Source organism: Epinephelus moara, chromosome 9 (genome assembly GCF_006386435.1).
Source record: "Epinephelus moara isolate mb chromosome 9, YSFRI_EMoa_1.0, whole genome shotgun sequence".
In the NCBI taxonomy this organism is placed as follows: Eukaryota; Metazoa; Chordata; class Actinopteri; order Perciformes; family Serranidae; genus Epinephelus; species Epinephelus moara.
This window is the reverse complement of record NC_065514.1, coordinates 17,787,024-17,805,256: the sequence shown is the minus strand read 5'-3', so window position 1 is coordinate 17,805,256 and position 18,233 is coordinate 17,787,024. Positions and strand designations below refer to the sequence as shown.

Here is an 18,233-nt window from a genome sequence, read left to right as displayed (position 1 = left end):
AACTGCGGCCGCCTCGCTCTCGCGGCATTATCGCCGTCCACTTTTGTAATACGTCAGAGCAAGTCGGGATGAAGTCGGACACAAAACTAACCGGCATGCATTGTGCGCCGATCGCCGGTGATCGAATCTGCGCAGGACTGGCTCATCTCGAACGAACCTATTAACAGAAGACGGAGTTGGATGATGTCACGAAGTAGCGTGGGATCATGGGAGTTGTAGTCATATAACATACAGATCTGACGTTCCTCACTCCGTGAATTTACCGGCATCAGCTCAGCATTATAGAAACCTATCGAATTTACCGGCATCAGCTCAGCATTATAGAAACCTATCGTTAGATGTTGTGGTTAGGCCACACCAATATTTATCCTGGATTTAGCTCTCTTCTTATCCCAAATTCTTCTGGGATCGCTTGGTTGACCCGTACGTTTCCGTTTTACCGGCTTGTTTACCGGGACAGCTTCGGTGAAGGTGCAGTAACCGTCAATGCATAATCATGATCCATGACGAGTTAGCTTAGCCTAGCAACAGTAATGTTCATTCTCTGATGTCTCATCGGGTCTGCTTCTTCTTCTTCTCCTTCATTTAATGGCTATGGTAACTGGAGTTACACCGCCATTGCGACCTAATGACACGGTCCGTAACTTTTATTAATATTTCATATTTATCTGGGTTTGAAAAATTGTTGGAAACATTTCTGATAATCAAAGTACACAACTAAACAAAATATATAATATTGGTTTAGTCGTTTTTAGAAATTTGTATGTGGAAAAACTACATATTATACCTTTAAAGGTTACAAAAAAACTAATTGTGCTCAGCGTTAAATTCCTCTCATTATACACTCACTCTGGCTACCACAGATCACATGTGGTAGCCCATGGGATCAGTAATCCTCACATATTCAATGTCATCAACATTTTATTAATTTCATGTCTTCATGTTTTGCCTTTATCAGACAGTGTGGAGTGAAGAGATGACAGAGAGGACATAAATGATGAAAATAAACTGCAGCAGGTATTTTCATGCCAAGCCTTTTTACTTCACATCCTCACACACACTATAAAGCAGGGATAGTCTGCTTGCTTTTCCCAGAGGCCTTGATGGCAAAATGACAGGAGGCCAGGGGGAAGTTAATAGACAAATATTGATTATATTTATCAGTATATACTAAATAAATTGCCTGTTTCCAACCTTTAAGTGTTTGCATCCTCACTCATTCTGCCAAGAGGCAAATCCAGTCCCAGCAGCCCTGCACAGGTCAGGTGTATGCAGGGTGTTTCTAGGATTAGAGGACTGGGGGGATCCTCCAGTGTCACTTTTCAAAATTAATAAACAAGCTCTGTTTTGCTGATTTTTGTGCACTCTGGCCCCTTATTCAAATTCAAAGCATAATTTATTTTCACTGAGAATTAGAAAATGGCTGGCTGGCCACCCAACACTGGGCCAGATTTGGCCTGCAGGCAGTAGGTTGAGTATCACTGCTCTAAAGCATTCAATTGTGTGCATACAAATATCAAATCTAAAAAAAAAGAAATAAAGAAAAACATGAAACATATTGTATTTCTATCCAGTTTGAGCATATTAATATTTAGTTTACTGTTACAGGGTGGACAGATCATGTGGAATAACTGAAGAGGAGAATCGTCACACAAACCACTACCACTACTATGCTGAGTGTAAAAAAAAAAAAAAATTACTCAATGGATAAAATGACCCTGTTTTGTTGGTACTGACTTCTGTAGATCGGAACATACTGTATGATTACCATATGTTACACTGTAACTATTGTCTTGTATTTTCATATTCATAATATGCTTGATATGTCAAAATCAATTTATAATGGCACCTTGCAAATAAAATGATTCCGTTTTTATCAGTGTGAACCTGATCTTTCGGAGCTCTGAACTCTGTAATAAGTTAAATTTAACTCCCCTTGCTGATGAAATAAATACTTGGGAGCAATATTTATTGTTTAGATATACTGGTTAAAGTTAGCACTCTAACTCCAAATACTATATTGTTTTAAATGTATTGATTATCTATGTTCAATTCTTTATCATGGAGGGAACTCTGCTGTGGGTCCTTCTAATGCAGAATGGATAAATGCTCTTTGAATGAAAGCAATAGCTGAGGCCTAAAAAGAAAAACATGTGCGGGAAGCCTTGTTATATAATGCCATTTAAAGAGGACCTGTTATACTTAGTTACAGGTTCACACTTGTATTAAGGTTTCTACTAGAACAAGTTGTTTACATGCCTCAATGTCTGTGCTGAAACACCTGTATTCATCCTCTGTTTAAGCGCTTGTCTCTTAAATTTGAATGACTAATGGAGAACAGTGGCACTTTTTACCATTTAAAAAAATCACCAATTAAAGTTTTATTAACACAACCGGACGTGTTCTATCAGGAAATCAGAAATCAAGGAAAAATTAACAACATGTTTCATAGTTTGCACTTTCTACCTACCATACATGCCTTTCTCTCAATTCACCATGTAAATTTCCACTAGCCCGCCTCTCCACTACACCTACCTGTCAGCCTATCACCTGTCCATACATCTCCTGCTCCTGTTGATCCACCACACACACCTCATTAAGCCAGCTCTGCTCACCTGTTGCTCATTACTCCCTGCCACTACAAATATCCCAGCTTTACAGACTCTCGTGGCCAGATTGGTCTTTGTCATATTCATGCAAGGCTTTCCAGTGTGTGTTCCTGGACTGCTTTCTTGTTGCTGACCTTACCTGTCACTGACTCTCCTGCTTCGTCTGCTCCCTGGTAAACCACTTAGCCTTCTATCCCCAACCAAGAGCTCACCTGGTATCTGACCCTCTGTTCTTCTGACTTTGCCTCCTGTCTGCTCTGTCACGGAACCACTGCACATGTTGGAACTGTTTGCTGTTTGTGTGCATCCAGCGGACACCTGTGACTCACCTGCTCTCTGCTTCGGTGTGCTAGGCCAAGTACTCAGTACTGAACCTGTATCTTGGAAGGCTCTGAGCCAAGAAATTGACTCACTCTGTTATTTCAACTGCCTGCCCATTCTGTGTTTGACAAGCAAACACAGGACATTACAAACTTTCCTGTCTGCCTTTGGTGCTGCAATTTGGTTCTTACCATACCCGTGACAATGTCAGCAACAATTACACGTTTCCATGATGCTTGCATGTAGCTTCATGTGGCAGTGTAGGCTACATAAAGTTAACACTTGCGTAGCGTTCAGATTGGTAGGTTTTTGCTCACAGGGATTACTTTTATGTACGTTTGCCTTATAATTTGAAACTTTGGTGAAGTTTAATATGAACATCCTTTATTACAACATGACACAAATACAGAAAAGCGTAATAGCTCCCCTATAAATGTTGATTATTCATTCATAATACGTAACCGCTTATCCTGTTAAGGGTCACAGGAGGGCTGGAGCCTATCTCAGCTGACACTGGGCAAGAGGCGGGGTACATCCTGGACAGGTCACCAGACTATCACAGGAGTGACACATAGAGACTGACAACCATTCACACTCACATTCACATCTATGGGCAACTTGGAGTCACCAGTTAACCTAACCTGCATGTCTTTAAGACATGTCCAATGGGCCCAAGTCGATGGATTCGAACCCAGAATCCTTTAGCAGTGAGGCAACAGTACTAACCCATGCACCACTATGCCACCCATGTTTATTGGCTTTTTGTAAATAACTTTCATTTCATTTGATGTACAGAGCTCCTAAAAAATGGTGCATGTAGATAGCCTAACATAGTGGTTCTCAACCCTTATCGTGTCAAGGACCCTCAATTAATACACATAGTTCAAGTACCCCCATTTCTCTGTCTGAAACAGTTATGATTGTTAGATATGGTTAAGATCAGAATTCCATACTGGTCAACATCAGTTGAGTTGATAATCGTGAAAGTAAGTAAAACCTATCAGAATATTTACTCTTAAGAGTCTTACTAACACTTGACTCACTTCTATAGCGAAATAAATTGTAAAAATAAACCATTACCCATTTCTCTGGGTACCCCCCCGGAATTTACCCAAGGAGCCCCGGAGGCCTTGACCCCTGGTTGAGAACCATTGGCCTACCATATAGAATACAGGATACAATATCACGTTACTCATGAGTCTCTCAGATCATGGTACGTATTGATTTACTGTTACCAAAACTCTGGAGTCCAACGTTCAAATGATCAGCCGCTCAGGCAAGTCAAAGCACAAAGCAGAACTTTGCTCTTTTACTTGTTTGTTTTTTACTTGGCTAAGGGAGCGAGTGCATGCACAGTACACAAAACACAGGTCAATGCCCTGTCCCCATTTGAAGAGTTGAGTCGGGGGGGGTAAGAAACAATGAGGAGGTGGCCCTTTCTGGGGGATTCAGTGTCTCAGGCATCACTCTTCTCAGAGACGAGTGGACACACAGGCTGTCAGGATGCAGAAGGCAGTGATTCTGGTTTCCTTGCTGGTCCTGGGTTGGTCCCAGACCCTTCAGGGACTCCCTACACTTCCAGAGCCTCTCTATCCTACGCAGGAGAACTTTGACCTGAACAGGGTGAGTTTTGAGTTTTTCTCTCTTTTATGTTTATCATTCTGTCTTTTTTTAATGCATACATTCAGTATACAAGGTAAAAGGCAGAAGCACAATTCTTATGTGTTTTCTTTTCTACCCTTTACTGTCAGTTATTAGATTAATATCCTTTGATATTTTGGGGATAAAATGTGTCATCCTGCCAGCTGTGGAAACTTTCATATATTAAAAACATTAAAATCATGAATAGAAAATAAAACCTCTGATGAGCCAGAGACGATAGTTTATATTGTTTGCGTTAAGTGAGACTTTGTGTTCAGAAGTTTTTCATCGTGAGAACTATTATCATGAGCTCTTCAAAGGGCTTGATATCTTGCAATTGGTTGAGTATGCGTCCTTTATTAGTGCCTCTTTCAAGTGTTAATGCAGCTAAAAGAAACTTTCATTTTGTGTTGATTTTGGCGGCCTCTGTGGATGAAAGCAGTAGTGTTTCCAAAATGAAGACTGCATTTCCCATTAGCACCACCGCCTTGTAAGATCTTAATAGGGTTCCAGTAATATAACTGGATGTTGGACTTCCCCTTTAGTTTCAATATTTTCAAAGGGCAGACTTTTTACACATAATTCCATTTACAAAATGGTTTCAAGCTTCAGTTATCATAATAAAACATTTGTTCAACCAACAATAACCCTTCCATTTTCATTCCTTTAAAGGTCATTCTGACTGATAATGATACAAATTCAGTAATACTATGATACTGTGGATCCGCAATATTTCTGAGATGGTTATTGTACAATGAAAATCTCATATTGTTGCAACCCTAGATCTTAATTTGGCTAGTGTGGGCGTTTTTTGGAAGTGATTGAAAAAAAGACATGATAGCTTGGGTATGTTTTAGCCACCAAAAGGAATTCACATATTGATGTTGAACCTTGTCTCGCAATGTATTATATAAATAAAATAGACATATTAGCTGTCTAGTAGGAAGCAACACATTCTCACTCCGACCTCGTCACATATTGACGTTTTGGTCAGGGACTTTCCACGACCAGATACGACGTGAAAGGCCCCCTGGGTGCGTTGGTCGTTGACGTGCTGGGACACTGTGTCAAGTCCTGCCTGTTACATGCAGTGTCTTCTTTCAAAATATTCGTCCACTTTACCGTTTACATACAGTCTCTTGCAAAATAAACACACTACGTCAGTACAACACCGTGAATTGACATTTTCCCCTTTTAACAACAAAAACACATGGTTAGGTTTAGGAAAGAAAGAACAGGGTTTGGCTTTAGAATGTTACAGGACAAGAACACTGCTCTCTTGGGTGAAAGTCATGTGTTTGTTTGCTGATCCTGCCCCAGCATCAGCCATAACCACAAAATATAAAACCAAAAATAAAATTCCCTAAAGACTAATCTCCTCCTGCTTCCTTTTGACTGGCTAACACACTCACTGCAAAACTTTGCCTGAGACAATGTAAATATAGGCTCTTCCGATCTGCATGGTGGAATTTGTTTGCCTGATTTACAGAGAATCACGCCTGGGGACAGGCATTTAGAATAACTATATAGAAATAGCCAATCTTCTCGCTGATTGCCTCATTTGCTTAGGTAGGTCATATGAGGACATCAGTATTGAATTGAGACTGTTTCATAACCAGTTAAAAAAATCTTTGTAGCTGCTTTAAAGTGTCCTGAGAAGTATCTTTAAAACAAATACAGTACAATAAATATATCAAAATCTAGAAATATAATTAATACTTTAAACTTAAAACTTTATATAGTTTTAGTTGGGAAGGTTGTAGTGATGGGATATGCAGTACTGGTCCCAGTTGCGCGAAATATTTTCATTTTGTAACAACTTTATTTTTATAGTACTCAGTAAATGTGTATTTTAATAAAGTGAGATGAACAAAATTATTTTTGTGTTTTTGAATTGAGCTTATAGTTTTTTTGTGTATTACATCAGTAATATTTAAATAGATTATGGACCTCTTTTTCACAGTTTTTGGGAACATGGCATGACGTTGCCGTGGCGAGTTCATGTCCCTACATGCAACGAAACAGGGGAGATGCAGCCATTGGGACACTGATCCTGCAGAGCGGCACTGAAGGCAAACTCAAGACGACTCGAAGGGTACTCAGGTTTGTAGGAAGTGCACGCATTGCACATTTACACAAACACACTACTGCACAAATACTGTGTATCAAAACATATGTTTTTGAAATTTGGAAAAAATAAGAATGTCGAAAGTGAAAATTTGGAATGTTTAATCTTAAAATTTTTGACTCTCTCTCCAAATATTTTGTACTTGCTTGATCTGACAACATTTCAGTGCAAAATTTAAAGTGTAAAATCCAGTGGTGGAAGGTCACTAACTATAAATACTAGGTCTACAGTGCTGAATTGTACATTTTTAACTTGAGTATTTCCATTTTACACCATGCTTGTTTCATCGAAGTATTAGCTCAACCCTAATATATATTCTTCCCAAACATGATTTGTGCGACAATTCATATCTAAATGTTTTGTGTATGTGCAGGCAAGGAACATGTAAGGAGATGACTGTGGACTATGAGTTGACCACCACACCAGGACGATTTACCTACCATGTTGCCAGTATGTTTCCCTCTGTGTAATCCTGCAGTGACACAGCTCGCTTTGCAATTCATGTTGTCCACAAAGTTTCTTTACAGGTAATATTTTCTCTCAATGTCCTTTCAACAGGGTGGGCAGCAGACGTGGATGCCTACGTGGTTCACACAAACTACAATGAGTATGCAATAGTGATAATGGGCAAACAGAAATCGTCAGGGGATAAGAGCACCTCCGTTAAGCTTTACAGTGAGTGGACACTTTTCATACATGCCCTGGAACATTTCACTCTGATATTTATTTACTAATTTCAGCTTTAATTAACTAAGATAGAGCATCTCATTGGGCATGAATAAATTATTAATTATTTGTTTTATTTACATCCGCTTCATCTCAATTATTCTGTCCCCTTCAGGTCGAACTATGACTGTGAGAGACACTGTGCTGCAGGACTTCAAAACACTGGTCAGAGAACAGGGAATGAGTGATGACACCATTATCATTAAGCAGGACAAAGGTACAACACAGATACTTGCACAGACCTCAGAATATGAAAGCATTCAGACAATGTTTTAAGGAGCGATGACAAGGAAAGAGATGCTACCATTACTCTGCATGAAACAGTTATTGTCTAAAAGAGGAAATTATGCAGCAAATAATATGAATAAATAATACAAGTTGACATTGAAAGAATAGCTATAGAGTGTGTGGTGTCTACATGATATGTTTCTGTTTAAAATCTTTGCAGGTGACTGTGTTCCTGGAGTGGTGGTGGTTGAGCCGACTGCTCAGCCTGAGCCTCAGGTACTCAAAGTACATTTAATTAATCTAACCGGAATTATTATATGATGTACATTTAGATTGTTTTCAACCAAACACAATGAAACAAATGCACTACATTTTTAATATAATTTGGTTCTTGTTTTATTCTTCTGGTGATTTAAATCAACTCTGCTTTAGGCCCGTTTTTGTCATTTTTAGGGGGCACAGGGAATCTTAGGGGGAGATAGGTCAACAGGATACGCTACATAGAAGTGGTATTGATCTGAAAGCAGGGAACCTGAAGATTAATTTGAGGTGCAACAAGTTTTCTAGTCATAACTATATACAAAAAAATAATTCCAACTTCAGAATTTAGAGTGTAAAAAGGCGCCTAAGAACATTATAATGGAAGCAAATGATGGTTATTCCCATGCTCAATTAGGTCTCATAAATTGTTGCAGCAATTTTTGGTTTGATACCATTTGCTACACAGATTTGGCACTAAATTTAAGCACATTTGGACACTTGAGAATTGATAAAAATGGTCAAAATCCCTCTAAAATACCACATTATGAACCAAGACCTTAAACGAGCACCATAGAAAACTACATGCTGTGATTTGGTATCAAAACCTTTTGACATTGGTGAGCACTTTTGTACTGGAAATAATCAACATACCTATGAAAGCCATGCATGCTCTGAATGTCCAAGGTCTCTAGTTCGTGGCTGTAAAGCTTAATGAGGCTGTGGTTGTCGGAGAGGTCACTATAGGTCATTTTATACAGTCATGTCTATCAAAAATGGCCTCACTACAGTGAAATGGTTTCTGTGGGGACTAACATCATTACACATGAATAAAACTGGATCACCGAATCCACAAGAGTCTCAGCTTTGCAGCTGTACCCCATATATGCAATTCCAAGACTGTTGCAGGGACCCCAGTTTGCAGAAATATTCAAATGCAAAATGCAGCATAGTTTTTGCCCTAAAGTGCTTCGGACTAGCATAAAGTTGACATTTCTGTAAAGGAGAGAAAAACCCATAGAACCCATTTTCATTTAGATATCTTGAGATGAGAGGTCAAGGGACCCTTCCTGATAAGATAGCATGGCATGTTTGGATTCTTCAGGCCCTCAAGTTTCATATGATACCAGTATCTTCACTCTTGCTAAAACTCAGCCGGCTACAGCCTCTTAAAGACAAAAATATCAGCCAAGCTTGTCATCAGTCCCGTGGGTCTCTTCAAAAAACATAGTTTTAGGAGTTGGAATATATAATATAGTGTTAAATACTTTTTTTTTTTTATTATTATTATTTTTTTTATTATTAGAAAGCATGTACATAAAAAACAATCATACTTTATATACATATTTTTCTTTTTCTTTTTTCCACCCTAACTGCATTGTTCAGTCATACAGCCACAAAAACATTTACATATTTGCAGGGAGGTAACAATGTTAAATAATTATTTAATAAATGTGGGCAGTGCATTACATGTTGTAACTTACAACGCAATTATAATTTTACTATTATGATTAAATGCTGCAACTATAATGTAGTTTGGAGTTCCTGTCTCAAAAGATTTTGAAACAGACTAATGGAACATTTAAGCAGAATATCTGGTGATCAAATGTCTTTTTATCTCTAATCTGTGATATAGCGGAGGAAGAGAGACGTGGTGCCTACTTTGGCTCCTGCAGATGTTGAGGGTTCTGGTGATGACACACCTCTTTTCAACGGAACTGGTGAGTGATTGTCTTGCTCAGTTGAATACGCTTAGATATTATTGTATGACATGGCACATCCTGTTTCAACTAATGGTCTTCTTTGTGATGTCTCTCTCCCTCTTTCTCCACATAGAGGCCTGTAATGCTGCACCAGACTCAGGACCATGCTTTGGGTTGCACCAGCGTTTCTACTACAACTCCTCCTCAATGAGCTGTGAACTATTCAAGTACGGAGGGTGTATGGGCAACCAGAACAACTTTGGATCTGAGAGAGAGTGTCTGCAGAGATGTCGCACTGAGGGTGAGGAGTGAAGAAACATCTGCATATGTGTGAGCTGTGAAAAAAAAAATTAAAAATGAAACTCCTGGAAATACAGGCAAATATGAACACTGATTTGTTGTGTCTCCCTAGCTGTGTGCCGTCTGCCCATGGCGCCCCATCCCTGCACGGGCCAGCCATCCATCTGGGCCTTTGACTCCACCATGGGTCTGTGTGTGCCCTACAAACAGGACTACTGCCAGGGCAATGCCAACAAGTTCTACAGCAAAGCAGAGTGTGACGAATACTGCGGGGTGACGAACGATGGTGAGATGATAAAGTAGATAAAAAACACACCTAAACTCCACTCAACTGTCATCAAAATGTTTCATGTATTTTTGCTCTTTTACAGAGGGAGAGCTCCTGAGCACAAACTGAATGACATCAGGAAACATCACTGCTCAAATGAACTCATCAAACAGAGACGTAGAACAAACCAGCATCACATAAGGGGCAGATTAAGGAAATGTGACTTTGTCTCAGCAGTCACAGAATATGTGAAGTTATATCACAACAGATCAAAAATAAAATGAGTGTCTGGTGATTCATGTGTTTATTTTTTGTTTATTATCACCATTCTTATAGGATTCCTCTTACCTTCTGCTGATGCAGTTGCTTCTTGATGCCCATCAATACACACAGTACAAAGGGTGTAGGTTTTGTTTTAACAATGGGGGGGATGGCGACACATACAAAACAGGGGGTTGTAGCAGCTGTTTTTTCTACAGCAGCCAAGAAAATTGATCTCTACAAGTCAGAAATGTAGCAAGATGAAGATCTGATGATTTACAAGTTAAGTATGAATGTAGCTGTGAACTAGCTGTGAAAGAAGCCATGAACTGCTCAGGAATTTTGTAATTTTGTAAATAAAAACAAATATTTGAAATATATTAATGTCATAAATAGTGAGGATCTGAAGTCTCTGAAATAAAGGACCAAAATTTTATGTAAAATAGTCAGAAAAGTACTTGCCCAAACTATATTATAATATGAAACATAGGGATAAATCAGACTATATAGGGTTAGGAGACAGTTTGTGGTAACAAGATGACTGACTTTCATTATTATACCAAGAGATTTATGGATTTTCTTACTAACACAGTCAGTTTGTTCTCTCCAATTCAAACTCTCATCAACAAAAATGCCCCCAGATTTTGTACTGGACACTTGAGGCAGCTCAACAGACTCAATTATATTTTTGGATAAATCTTGTAGTATGCTTTTGCCACTGAAAATGATAACGTTAGAATTTCTTATAGTCAGAGGTAATCTGATTAATCTGAACCATATGAAATAGGCAGTTAAACCAGCATTGGCATCTTTCATCAGTGAATGAAACTGATGGTTATGTGGTTATGTTGAAGGGGGCAAAAACTAAATATGTAAAGAAAAACAACAGAAGATGGCAGCAGTGCACTTTGAGCCTGCATGACAGCTTCCATTGACAAGCAAGAAGTAGATGAGAAACATGAATTTTTTCTCCCCCCCCTAAGTCAGGGCTTACAGGCAGAGAAACACACAGGGGCTTTTTGCCTTTCGATAAACTCCATCGTCAAATATCTGACAGCATAGATAGTTATGTTTACTGGTAGAGTCATGACATGGTTCAAAGGGTCACAGTCTGTAAATCCTTACGAAATAATCTGTATTTGTGTACAGTGTGAGGACAAGAGCTGCCTGCGACGCATAACTCAGGGTGAAATTTACACAATACATATGAGTCCACTGTTCCACTCAAACTCAACAAGCTAGGAAACGTTACTGTTGACTACCTGACGAGAACTGAAAGAAAGTAACACACGGTGAGTCCATTTGCGTCGACAACGTAACATTACATTAGCCTAATTTAATATATTTTACTTGTCAACACGTTAAAAAATGAAGCAGACTGTAGTGGAGAGTAACATGACAAGCTAGCACTGAGGTTTGAGCTAGCTTAAAGTGAGTCACGAGCTAACCAGTAAATTAAAGCGCCCCTGGCAAAACTACTAACATTGTTTTGGCTTTTAATTAGCTGTTATATCAGAAACACTTGAGCAGTTATGTTATTAACACAGACACGAGTGTCATTAGAAGGTGAGCCTGTTTTGTTTGTGTCAGACAAGCTAATGTTTGCTAACAGAAAGTGTTGAAGCTAGCACTAAGGAAGTGCGATGTTACGTATCACCACTAGGTGGCGATAGAAGATAATTAAAAGTCATGGCGACAGGTGCTTTGCTCTCTTCATCCTCCATCCCCTGAAAAAAGTGCAGTTGCTCGGATAGTGCTGCATGCTAAGGCCGGCCTCCAAAGCCTGCAGTCATTCAGACAGGGAAAAACAACCAGACTTGAGGCCTTAAAAACATCCTTAGCCTGACATCAAGTCTCATGGCCAGCTGGCAGCTTGCCCTTTCTCAGGCTGCTGTTCCCACACGTCTCTCCCTCTCTCTTATCATTAGGTTGACACTTCAGCATGGTGTTTTCAACTGCTATATGTGTTATTTGGTTTGAGTTTCACTTCAGTTTTTTGGTTTGTTTGTGGGGGGGGTTTCCCAAGACACTGCAAATGACGAAGAGCAAATGCATAAGCTAAGAGACAAGTTGCACGTAGGGTATCATGTCTTGGCCTACTGGCTCAGTGCAGTTGCTTTACCATATAACTGTATGTGATGCATGTTTTAAGTTATGATAGAGATGTGTATGAGTAATTGGGGTGCTGTGTTGCTTTGTGTGCTTTCCTCAACAGACCGACAGCACCACCAAAATGAACCATTTTACTCCAGAGGCAGTGGGTATGTGTCACAATTTTACAACGCACACATCTTTCAATATTTAATAAGAAGAACAAGATATACTTTATTAATCTCCGAGGGGAAATTACATTTTTCACTCTGTTGTCATATACACATAGGCCTGAAATACACACACATGCTCAAACAGGACCTATACATGCATTAAATGGAGAGATGTCAGAGTGAGGGGGCTGTCCATGGACAGGCGCCCTGAGCAGTTGGGGGGGCTTGGTGCCTTGCTCACTGGCACCTCTCCAGCTGCCAGTCTACACTCCATATTCAGTATGGATGGGGACTTGAGCTGCCGACCCTGAGGTTCCCAACCCAGGTCCTTATGGGCTGAGCTACTGTTGCCCCAGTAATATAGAAACAACGCACATGAGAGTTAGATGTAGAGTGATGATGGGTATACAGACTTCAAAGGTAACTCATATACAGTGGTTACAAATTTACATGTTGTTCTAAAACAATTCAGGAGAAAATAAAATGACTGTCTATCACAGGAATTGATGTAACAGCTAACAAAGCAGCGCTGTGAGCAAATCAGTCTGTTTCGATAATGTTTCGGCCAGCAGGCTGTTATGCTGAAATGAGTTTGTAACTATGTTATCACTCTTTTGGACTGTATTATCTGTGTCTTAGTTTAATAAATAAAAAAAATACTTTCTTAAGAAAAAATCCCAGGTTTTTTCATAGATTAAATTATCAATTCCAACTAACAGTTTTAAATACTTGTTCAGCATTTTTTTGCTATTCGCTATTGTAGTGTAGAGATCAGTGTGTTGCCAGTGCCTAGGTACCAGGAGTGGGCAATATACTGTAGTATAATAGTAGTGTAATTATAATGTATTGCGGCTTTTACCTCGTGGGATATACAAAATGATTATATAGCAAATATCAAGCATAAAATGTTGCATCATTTTTCTTAAGCCACCAGCACAAATACGATATGTCACACACACTTCCCCACCCATTTAGACCACCCTCTCCTGGGTTATAGTGTGTGAGCAGGCTGAGGGTTTTTCGAATCTATAGGGCCACAGACTGAAAGCTTCCGTCCTGCACTGGTATTATTTATATGTGAACTGGGGAACTGTACGTCTTTTTCGCAGTGAATAAATTCTCACATTTGTTCGGGCTGCTGTAGCTGTTTAAGTCTTCGGTAACCGAAAACATCTAACTGTTGACCGTGAAGCTTCAAGTTCACAGCAAAGACATCAACACTTTTGGACTGAGATGAGCCGAGGCTTGAAAAGAGTTACACTTTGATCTATTTCATTATAACAATACTTAATTTTACTTCATTATAACAGTACTTTATTTAACTTTATTGCAACAGTAGTTCTTTTAGTAGTTTAGTCTTTTGTCGTAGTTTAAAGGAGGTTTTAAAATATTGAGATATATATTGTGTATGGTGATATAGCCCAAAAATATTGCACTGTTATTTATAGGCCATATCACAGAGCCCTAGTCGTAATTTAACAATGACTGATCTCTGATTTATGGCTTTATTTAGGTGTGTTTCTTGGCAATATTGGTTTGAGCTCATGGGGCGTTCAGTGATATCAGCATCGTCAGTCTTTTTTTTCCCTGTAGAGTCTGTAGATATGTGTCAGTCCACATTTGGACAGAAACCAAGTCGTAGTAAATTCTGAAGAGGTAATTAACATGCAAACACTCAGCGAACAAACATCAAAATCTGCAAGTGCTTGTACTCTCCTCGTTTTCAAGACTCTGTCATAGCACCTGTTGAAACGTTTTTCCAGCTCCTACAACAAAACACAAAAGGAGAGCAGTACTTGTAGAAGAATGTTGTGGCACCGTTCCAGTGGATTTGAGCCACTTGCACAACCTCTGCCAAGTCACACTGAAGCTGTTCTGGTGGCTGTAGCGACACCAAATGCCCCATTTAGACACTTGATCTTTGTGTTTCCTTTGTTTTGGCAGCTGCCTGGCAACAGACAGTTAGACCTGCCTGTAGATTTAGTCTCTGTCTAATTTTACTGAAATTTAAGTTTGACTTTATTGTGTTGTAAGAGTGGGAGGTTGCATCGTGTCTTATTACTTGAAAATACACTTAGTGTGAACACAGAGTTTTCTCATTTCAATTGACTTGCGTCAAAATATAAAGAGAAAAAAAAATCACCCTCGGAGAGGTGAATGAGTGCATGTACTGTATGTGTGTCTGTGTATTTGTATGTGGTGATGGAGGTTATTATGTTGCAATGAATGGGGAGCCCCCAGCCCTGTCATTCATCCAGCAGCCAAGACTCTAAGGAAGCTACATGCTCCACATTCCTCTCCTCTCCTCACCTCTCCTCACACCAACAGTGAGACTGAAGTGAAGTGGATCGCGCTGTTAGTGTTTCTGTGAGCCTCTGTGCACGTACGCATGTTCGTCAGTGGGATGAATGGGCTGGAGTGGAGTGTATAACAGCAGAGGACCATGGAGAACAGAAAAAGAAAACTCTGTTGCTACTGAAATGCTCGAAATTAAAGGGCCTTTCAGTGGCTCATTGCAGTGTTTTAGCTCGTCTTAGCTCATTCATTATTCAGTCTACTTTGCTGTGGACTAGGGATGATAACGATTTATCGGTTGTTTGGAACTGAATCGAACACGTGAAATTGAATTTATCCAGTGAAGATCTGATTCTGAAATCCAAACAATATGTAGTCTCCCATTAGATTCCAGCTAAGAGTAATGGTGTATTTTGAAAGCATGTTTAGCAAACAAACAGTGCAATATAACTATTTTATGATGGGGTCTGGAAATAGAGCACGGCAGCGACATTGAAAAATGAAGCGAGCAAAGCAAAGCATTATTCAGGTATGTGTTCCATATGTTTAGGCCTCTACATCTTTACATGTTTCATGGGCTATGCTGTACTGTCAGAGAATATGCAGTGATGCAGGAAAGAAACACATTTTGGTATTGTTTGGTGGACGCAAAGTTTAAATAAGGGATAATGGAATAATTGATTGCTAATGTTACCAGTGATTGATGAAAGAAAGTGTGTACAGTTTGCAACCCAAGACCCTAGACCGTTCTCCAAAGCACGCTGTCATCATGTTGCTTTCAAAGATGTGGTATTATGGTGAGGTATTGAAGTGCAGGTTAATTTTAAAAGCCTGTGCTGCATGACCAAGCAACAGTTGAGTTTCTTTTACAAAAATTAGAGCAGATATTATAGTCAAGGAGATGTACTAAATAGCAACTTTTCAGGCAACTTCTAAGTAACTGGAAATAGTTTTTAATACTAAGTGGACACTAAAAACAATCAAAAAACACAAATCAGAAACTTGTATATTTTGAAAAGTGACTGGCGCATAATTCAGCGAATGTATGATTTGTACTAAATGGGCCAGAAAAGGCAAATAGCATGGCATAACTGGCATTTTGTAAAAACTCTGAGCCCAGTGACAGTGAAAAAATGATTCTGCTTTTTGTTTTGGCAAAGAGGAGATTGTTTTTTGAGTCTATGTGCTGTTATAGAATGAGAAACAAAGCCTAGAGAAATGTACAGGGAAGGAAGGCAGACTCAGATATATAATTAGCATGTAAGTGAGATAAAATGGGTGAATCAAAGAGGAGCATAGTGACTGCAAAAACAAGCTGCAGGAGAAAGGGTGCAGCTGAAAGCTTCTCAGGCAGGTAAAGCTCTTGTGTAAGAGGCAGATTGAAAGGGACAAAAAGTGTCAGGCCAGGAGCGATGCAGTAAAGAAAGGGGCCAACACAGAGAGAGAGGGAGAGGCCTTTTGCTCTGCTTTCCCAGGCTATGCATCAGGAAGGTTGTATTTTTTACACCATGACCAGCGCATAGCCCTTTCCTGGGGAAATCCGAGACAAAATCGAGAGAGGCTGCTGCGGGGAGGGAGAGGAGAACAGGAAAACTAGCCCTGGGAAGGAGGCAGGGGGGCAGGTACGGTAAAGCCCACACAGCATGAGCGACCGAGATAGAGCCGGAGCGTTTGGGAAGTCTAAGTGGAACACACGCACAGGCAGATAGACACAAAACGTGCATGCATGCTTACATCTCTTGTTTCTAGGCTCTTTTACTCACCATGACCTTCCAAAAAATGCGCCCCGAGAGTCTTCTCCGGAGTATTTTGGCTGCAGATTCGGATGGAATGCAGAGCTAATGCCGGGTTCCTCTACTATCCAACCAGTCTCAGCTGTTAATCCGATGTTATGGCTGCTCTGCTATGCCTGTTTTAAATGACAGTATTTCCAGTATATCACATTACCTATAAACTAAGATTTAGGTTGGACACAAAACAAGGGATTTCAAGACAAATTTTACTTTTTATTAACATGACTGGTGTTATGACAAGTACAGCTACCCACTCAGGATGACCTGCCAGTAGCGATAAATCTATTGCAGCGGACTGCTACTGCTTAAATGTAGTTAAAAGTAGAGTAGCTCATTCTGTCAGGTATAACTTCTGCATATTTTTAATGACTTATGTCCATGAGGATTCGATGTAGAGGATTTGCATCTTGAAAAAGTTTCATTTTCCCAATTCAGAGCTCGTCACTTTAAGGACCAAAAGCCCTAATAGAAAACCATCAGGTGCCTCACAAAGAAAAAAAAAATCTATAAAGTCTGATAGGTTGGATTCCTTGACAGGTTGATAGAGGTCAAAGGTCAGAGTGAAACCCCACCTCATCTATGTGTGTGTGTGTGCTCCCCCCAGGTCTTGACCCTGCCGTGCTGAGAGACCAACTCTTCGAGCTATGGAACCGGAAAGATCTGCAGACGGTAAGAGTCACTTTCACAGCGTGTGTCAATTCCACACATGCAATATTGAGTGTGTGTGTTTACAAAGGTAGAGAGATGGAGTCTTTGTGTGTGTGTGCGAGAAGCACTTGCACAGGAAGGAACCCGAGAGAGAGCTTGGATACCGGCATGTTTAAATGAAGCTCACCAGCGTGTGTGTGTGTGTGTGCGTGTGTGCGTGCGTGTGTGTGTGTGTTAATGAGGAAACCAGAGTGTCTGTCAGTAGGAAGGAAGGAATTTGCGTTGCACTGAATGAACTTGAGATCTGTGTGAGGAGGATATTGAGTGGATGACATCTGTTTTGCAAATTAAGACGCAGCGCAAGGCATTCTCACACAGATATTATTTTCTTGTGTAGGAAGTTTCTAATGCCAGAGTTTGCATTCTTTAGCTGAGACCTAAAATGTGTCACAAGCCTCTGTGTCTGCTCCGCGCAGATATTGGCTACTGTATGTCGGCCTTTTTAAAAATTCACTTGCTTGTTAACTCATTTTACCAACAGCTGTGGCTCATTTACTGGTAATATTTGTTGCAGATTTTCTGCAGTTGGTTCATCCTTTAACACTCCACTCTCAGACTGTTTTTTTTAAGTCAGGGTTCCTGCGCATCCTTAAGAAGTCTTAGGTGATTAATTCATTAATATAAAAATAAGGCCTTAGTTGGTATCAATGTCATGCTAATCAGAATAGCGGAACCAACAATGCTCATATTTTGTTTCTGGCTGTGATGCTCAGAGCAGAGGATCCACTGT

The 18,233-nt window shown here is 39.9% G+C and overlaps 3 protein-coding genes across 4 annotated transcripts in view; all 3 read left to right on the top strand.

Annotated features, from left to right (window-relative positions):
- LOC126395417 (protein AMBP-like) overlaps nucleotides 1–1,876 on the top strand; it is a 5,914-nt gene extending 4,038 nt beyond the window's left edge. The window contains exons 8-9 of one of the 2 annotated variants that reach the window (XM_050052866.1): nucleotides 959–1,017; nucleotides 1,609–1,876. In XM_050052866.1, coding sequence (XP_049908823.1) covers nucleotides 959–972 — 14 coding nt within the window. In that variant the 3' untranslated portion in view covers nucleotides 973–1,017; nucleotides 1,609–1,876. The remainder of the gene's footprint in view (nucleotides 1–958; nucleotides 1,018–1,608) is intronic. The other variant, XM_050052865.1, reaches the window with a different exon arrangement.
- Nucleotides 1,877–4,373: 2,497 nt separating this feature from the next.
- Nucleotides 4,374–10,478, top strand: LOC126395414 (protein AMBP-like). Its single transcript, XM_050052861.1, has 10 exons — nucleotides 4,374–4,553; nucleotides 6,535–6,674; nucleotides 7,073–7,149; nucleotides 7,258–7,374; nucleotides 7,541–7,642; nucleotides 7,874–7,929; nucleotides 9,548–9,632; nucleotides 9,748–9,915; nucleotides 10,027–10,200; nucleotides 10,286–10,478. Exons 1-10 carry the CDS (start codon nucleotides 4,434–4,436, stop codon nucleotides 10,309–10,311), a joined length of 1,065 nt encoding a protein of 354 aa, XP_049908818.1. The 5' UTR covers nucleotides 4,374–4,433; the 3' UTR covers nucleotides 10,312–10,478.
- A 150-nt stretch (nucleotides 10,479–10,628) lies between these two features.
- The window catches only part of exd3 (exonuclease 3'-5' domain containing 3), a 58,834-nt gene continuing 51,229 nt past the window's right edge, over nucleotides 10,629–18,233 (top strand). The window contains exons 1-3 of the mRNA XM_050052848.1: nucleotides 10,629–11,735; nucleotides 12,659–12,704; nucleotides 17,400–17,464. Of these exons, the coding sequence (XP_049908805.1) occupies nucleotides 12,677–12,704; nucleotides 17,400–17,464 (93 nt within the window). The 5' untranslated portion in view covers nucleotides 10,629–11,735; nucleotides 12,659–12,676. The remainder of the gene's footprint in view (nucleotides 11,736–12,658; nucleotides 12,705–17,399; nucleotides 17,465–18,233) is intronic.

Coding starts and splice junctions, on each gene's coding strand:
- LOC126395414 (XM_050052861.1), top strand. CDS start 4,434: ATGCAGAAGGCAGTGATTCTGGTTTCCTTGCTGGTCCTGGGTTGGTCC. Junction 7,930..9,547: donor CTGCTCAGCCTGAGCCTCAG/GTACTCAAAGTA, acceptor TCTGTGATATAG/CGGAGGAAGAGAGACGTGGT. Junction 9,916..10,026: donor GCAGAGATGTCGCACTGAGG/GTGAGGAGTGAA, acceptor GTGTCTCCCTAG/CTGTGTGCCGTCTGCCCATG.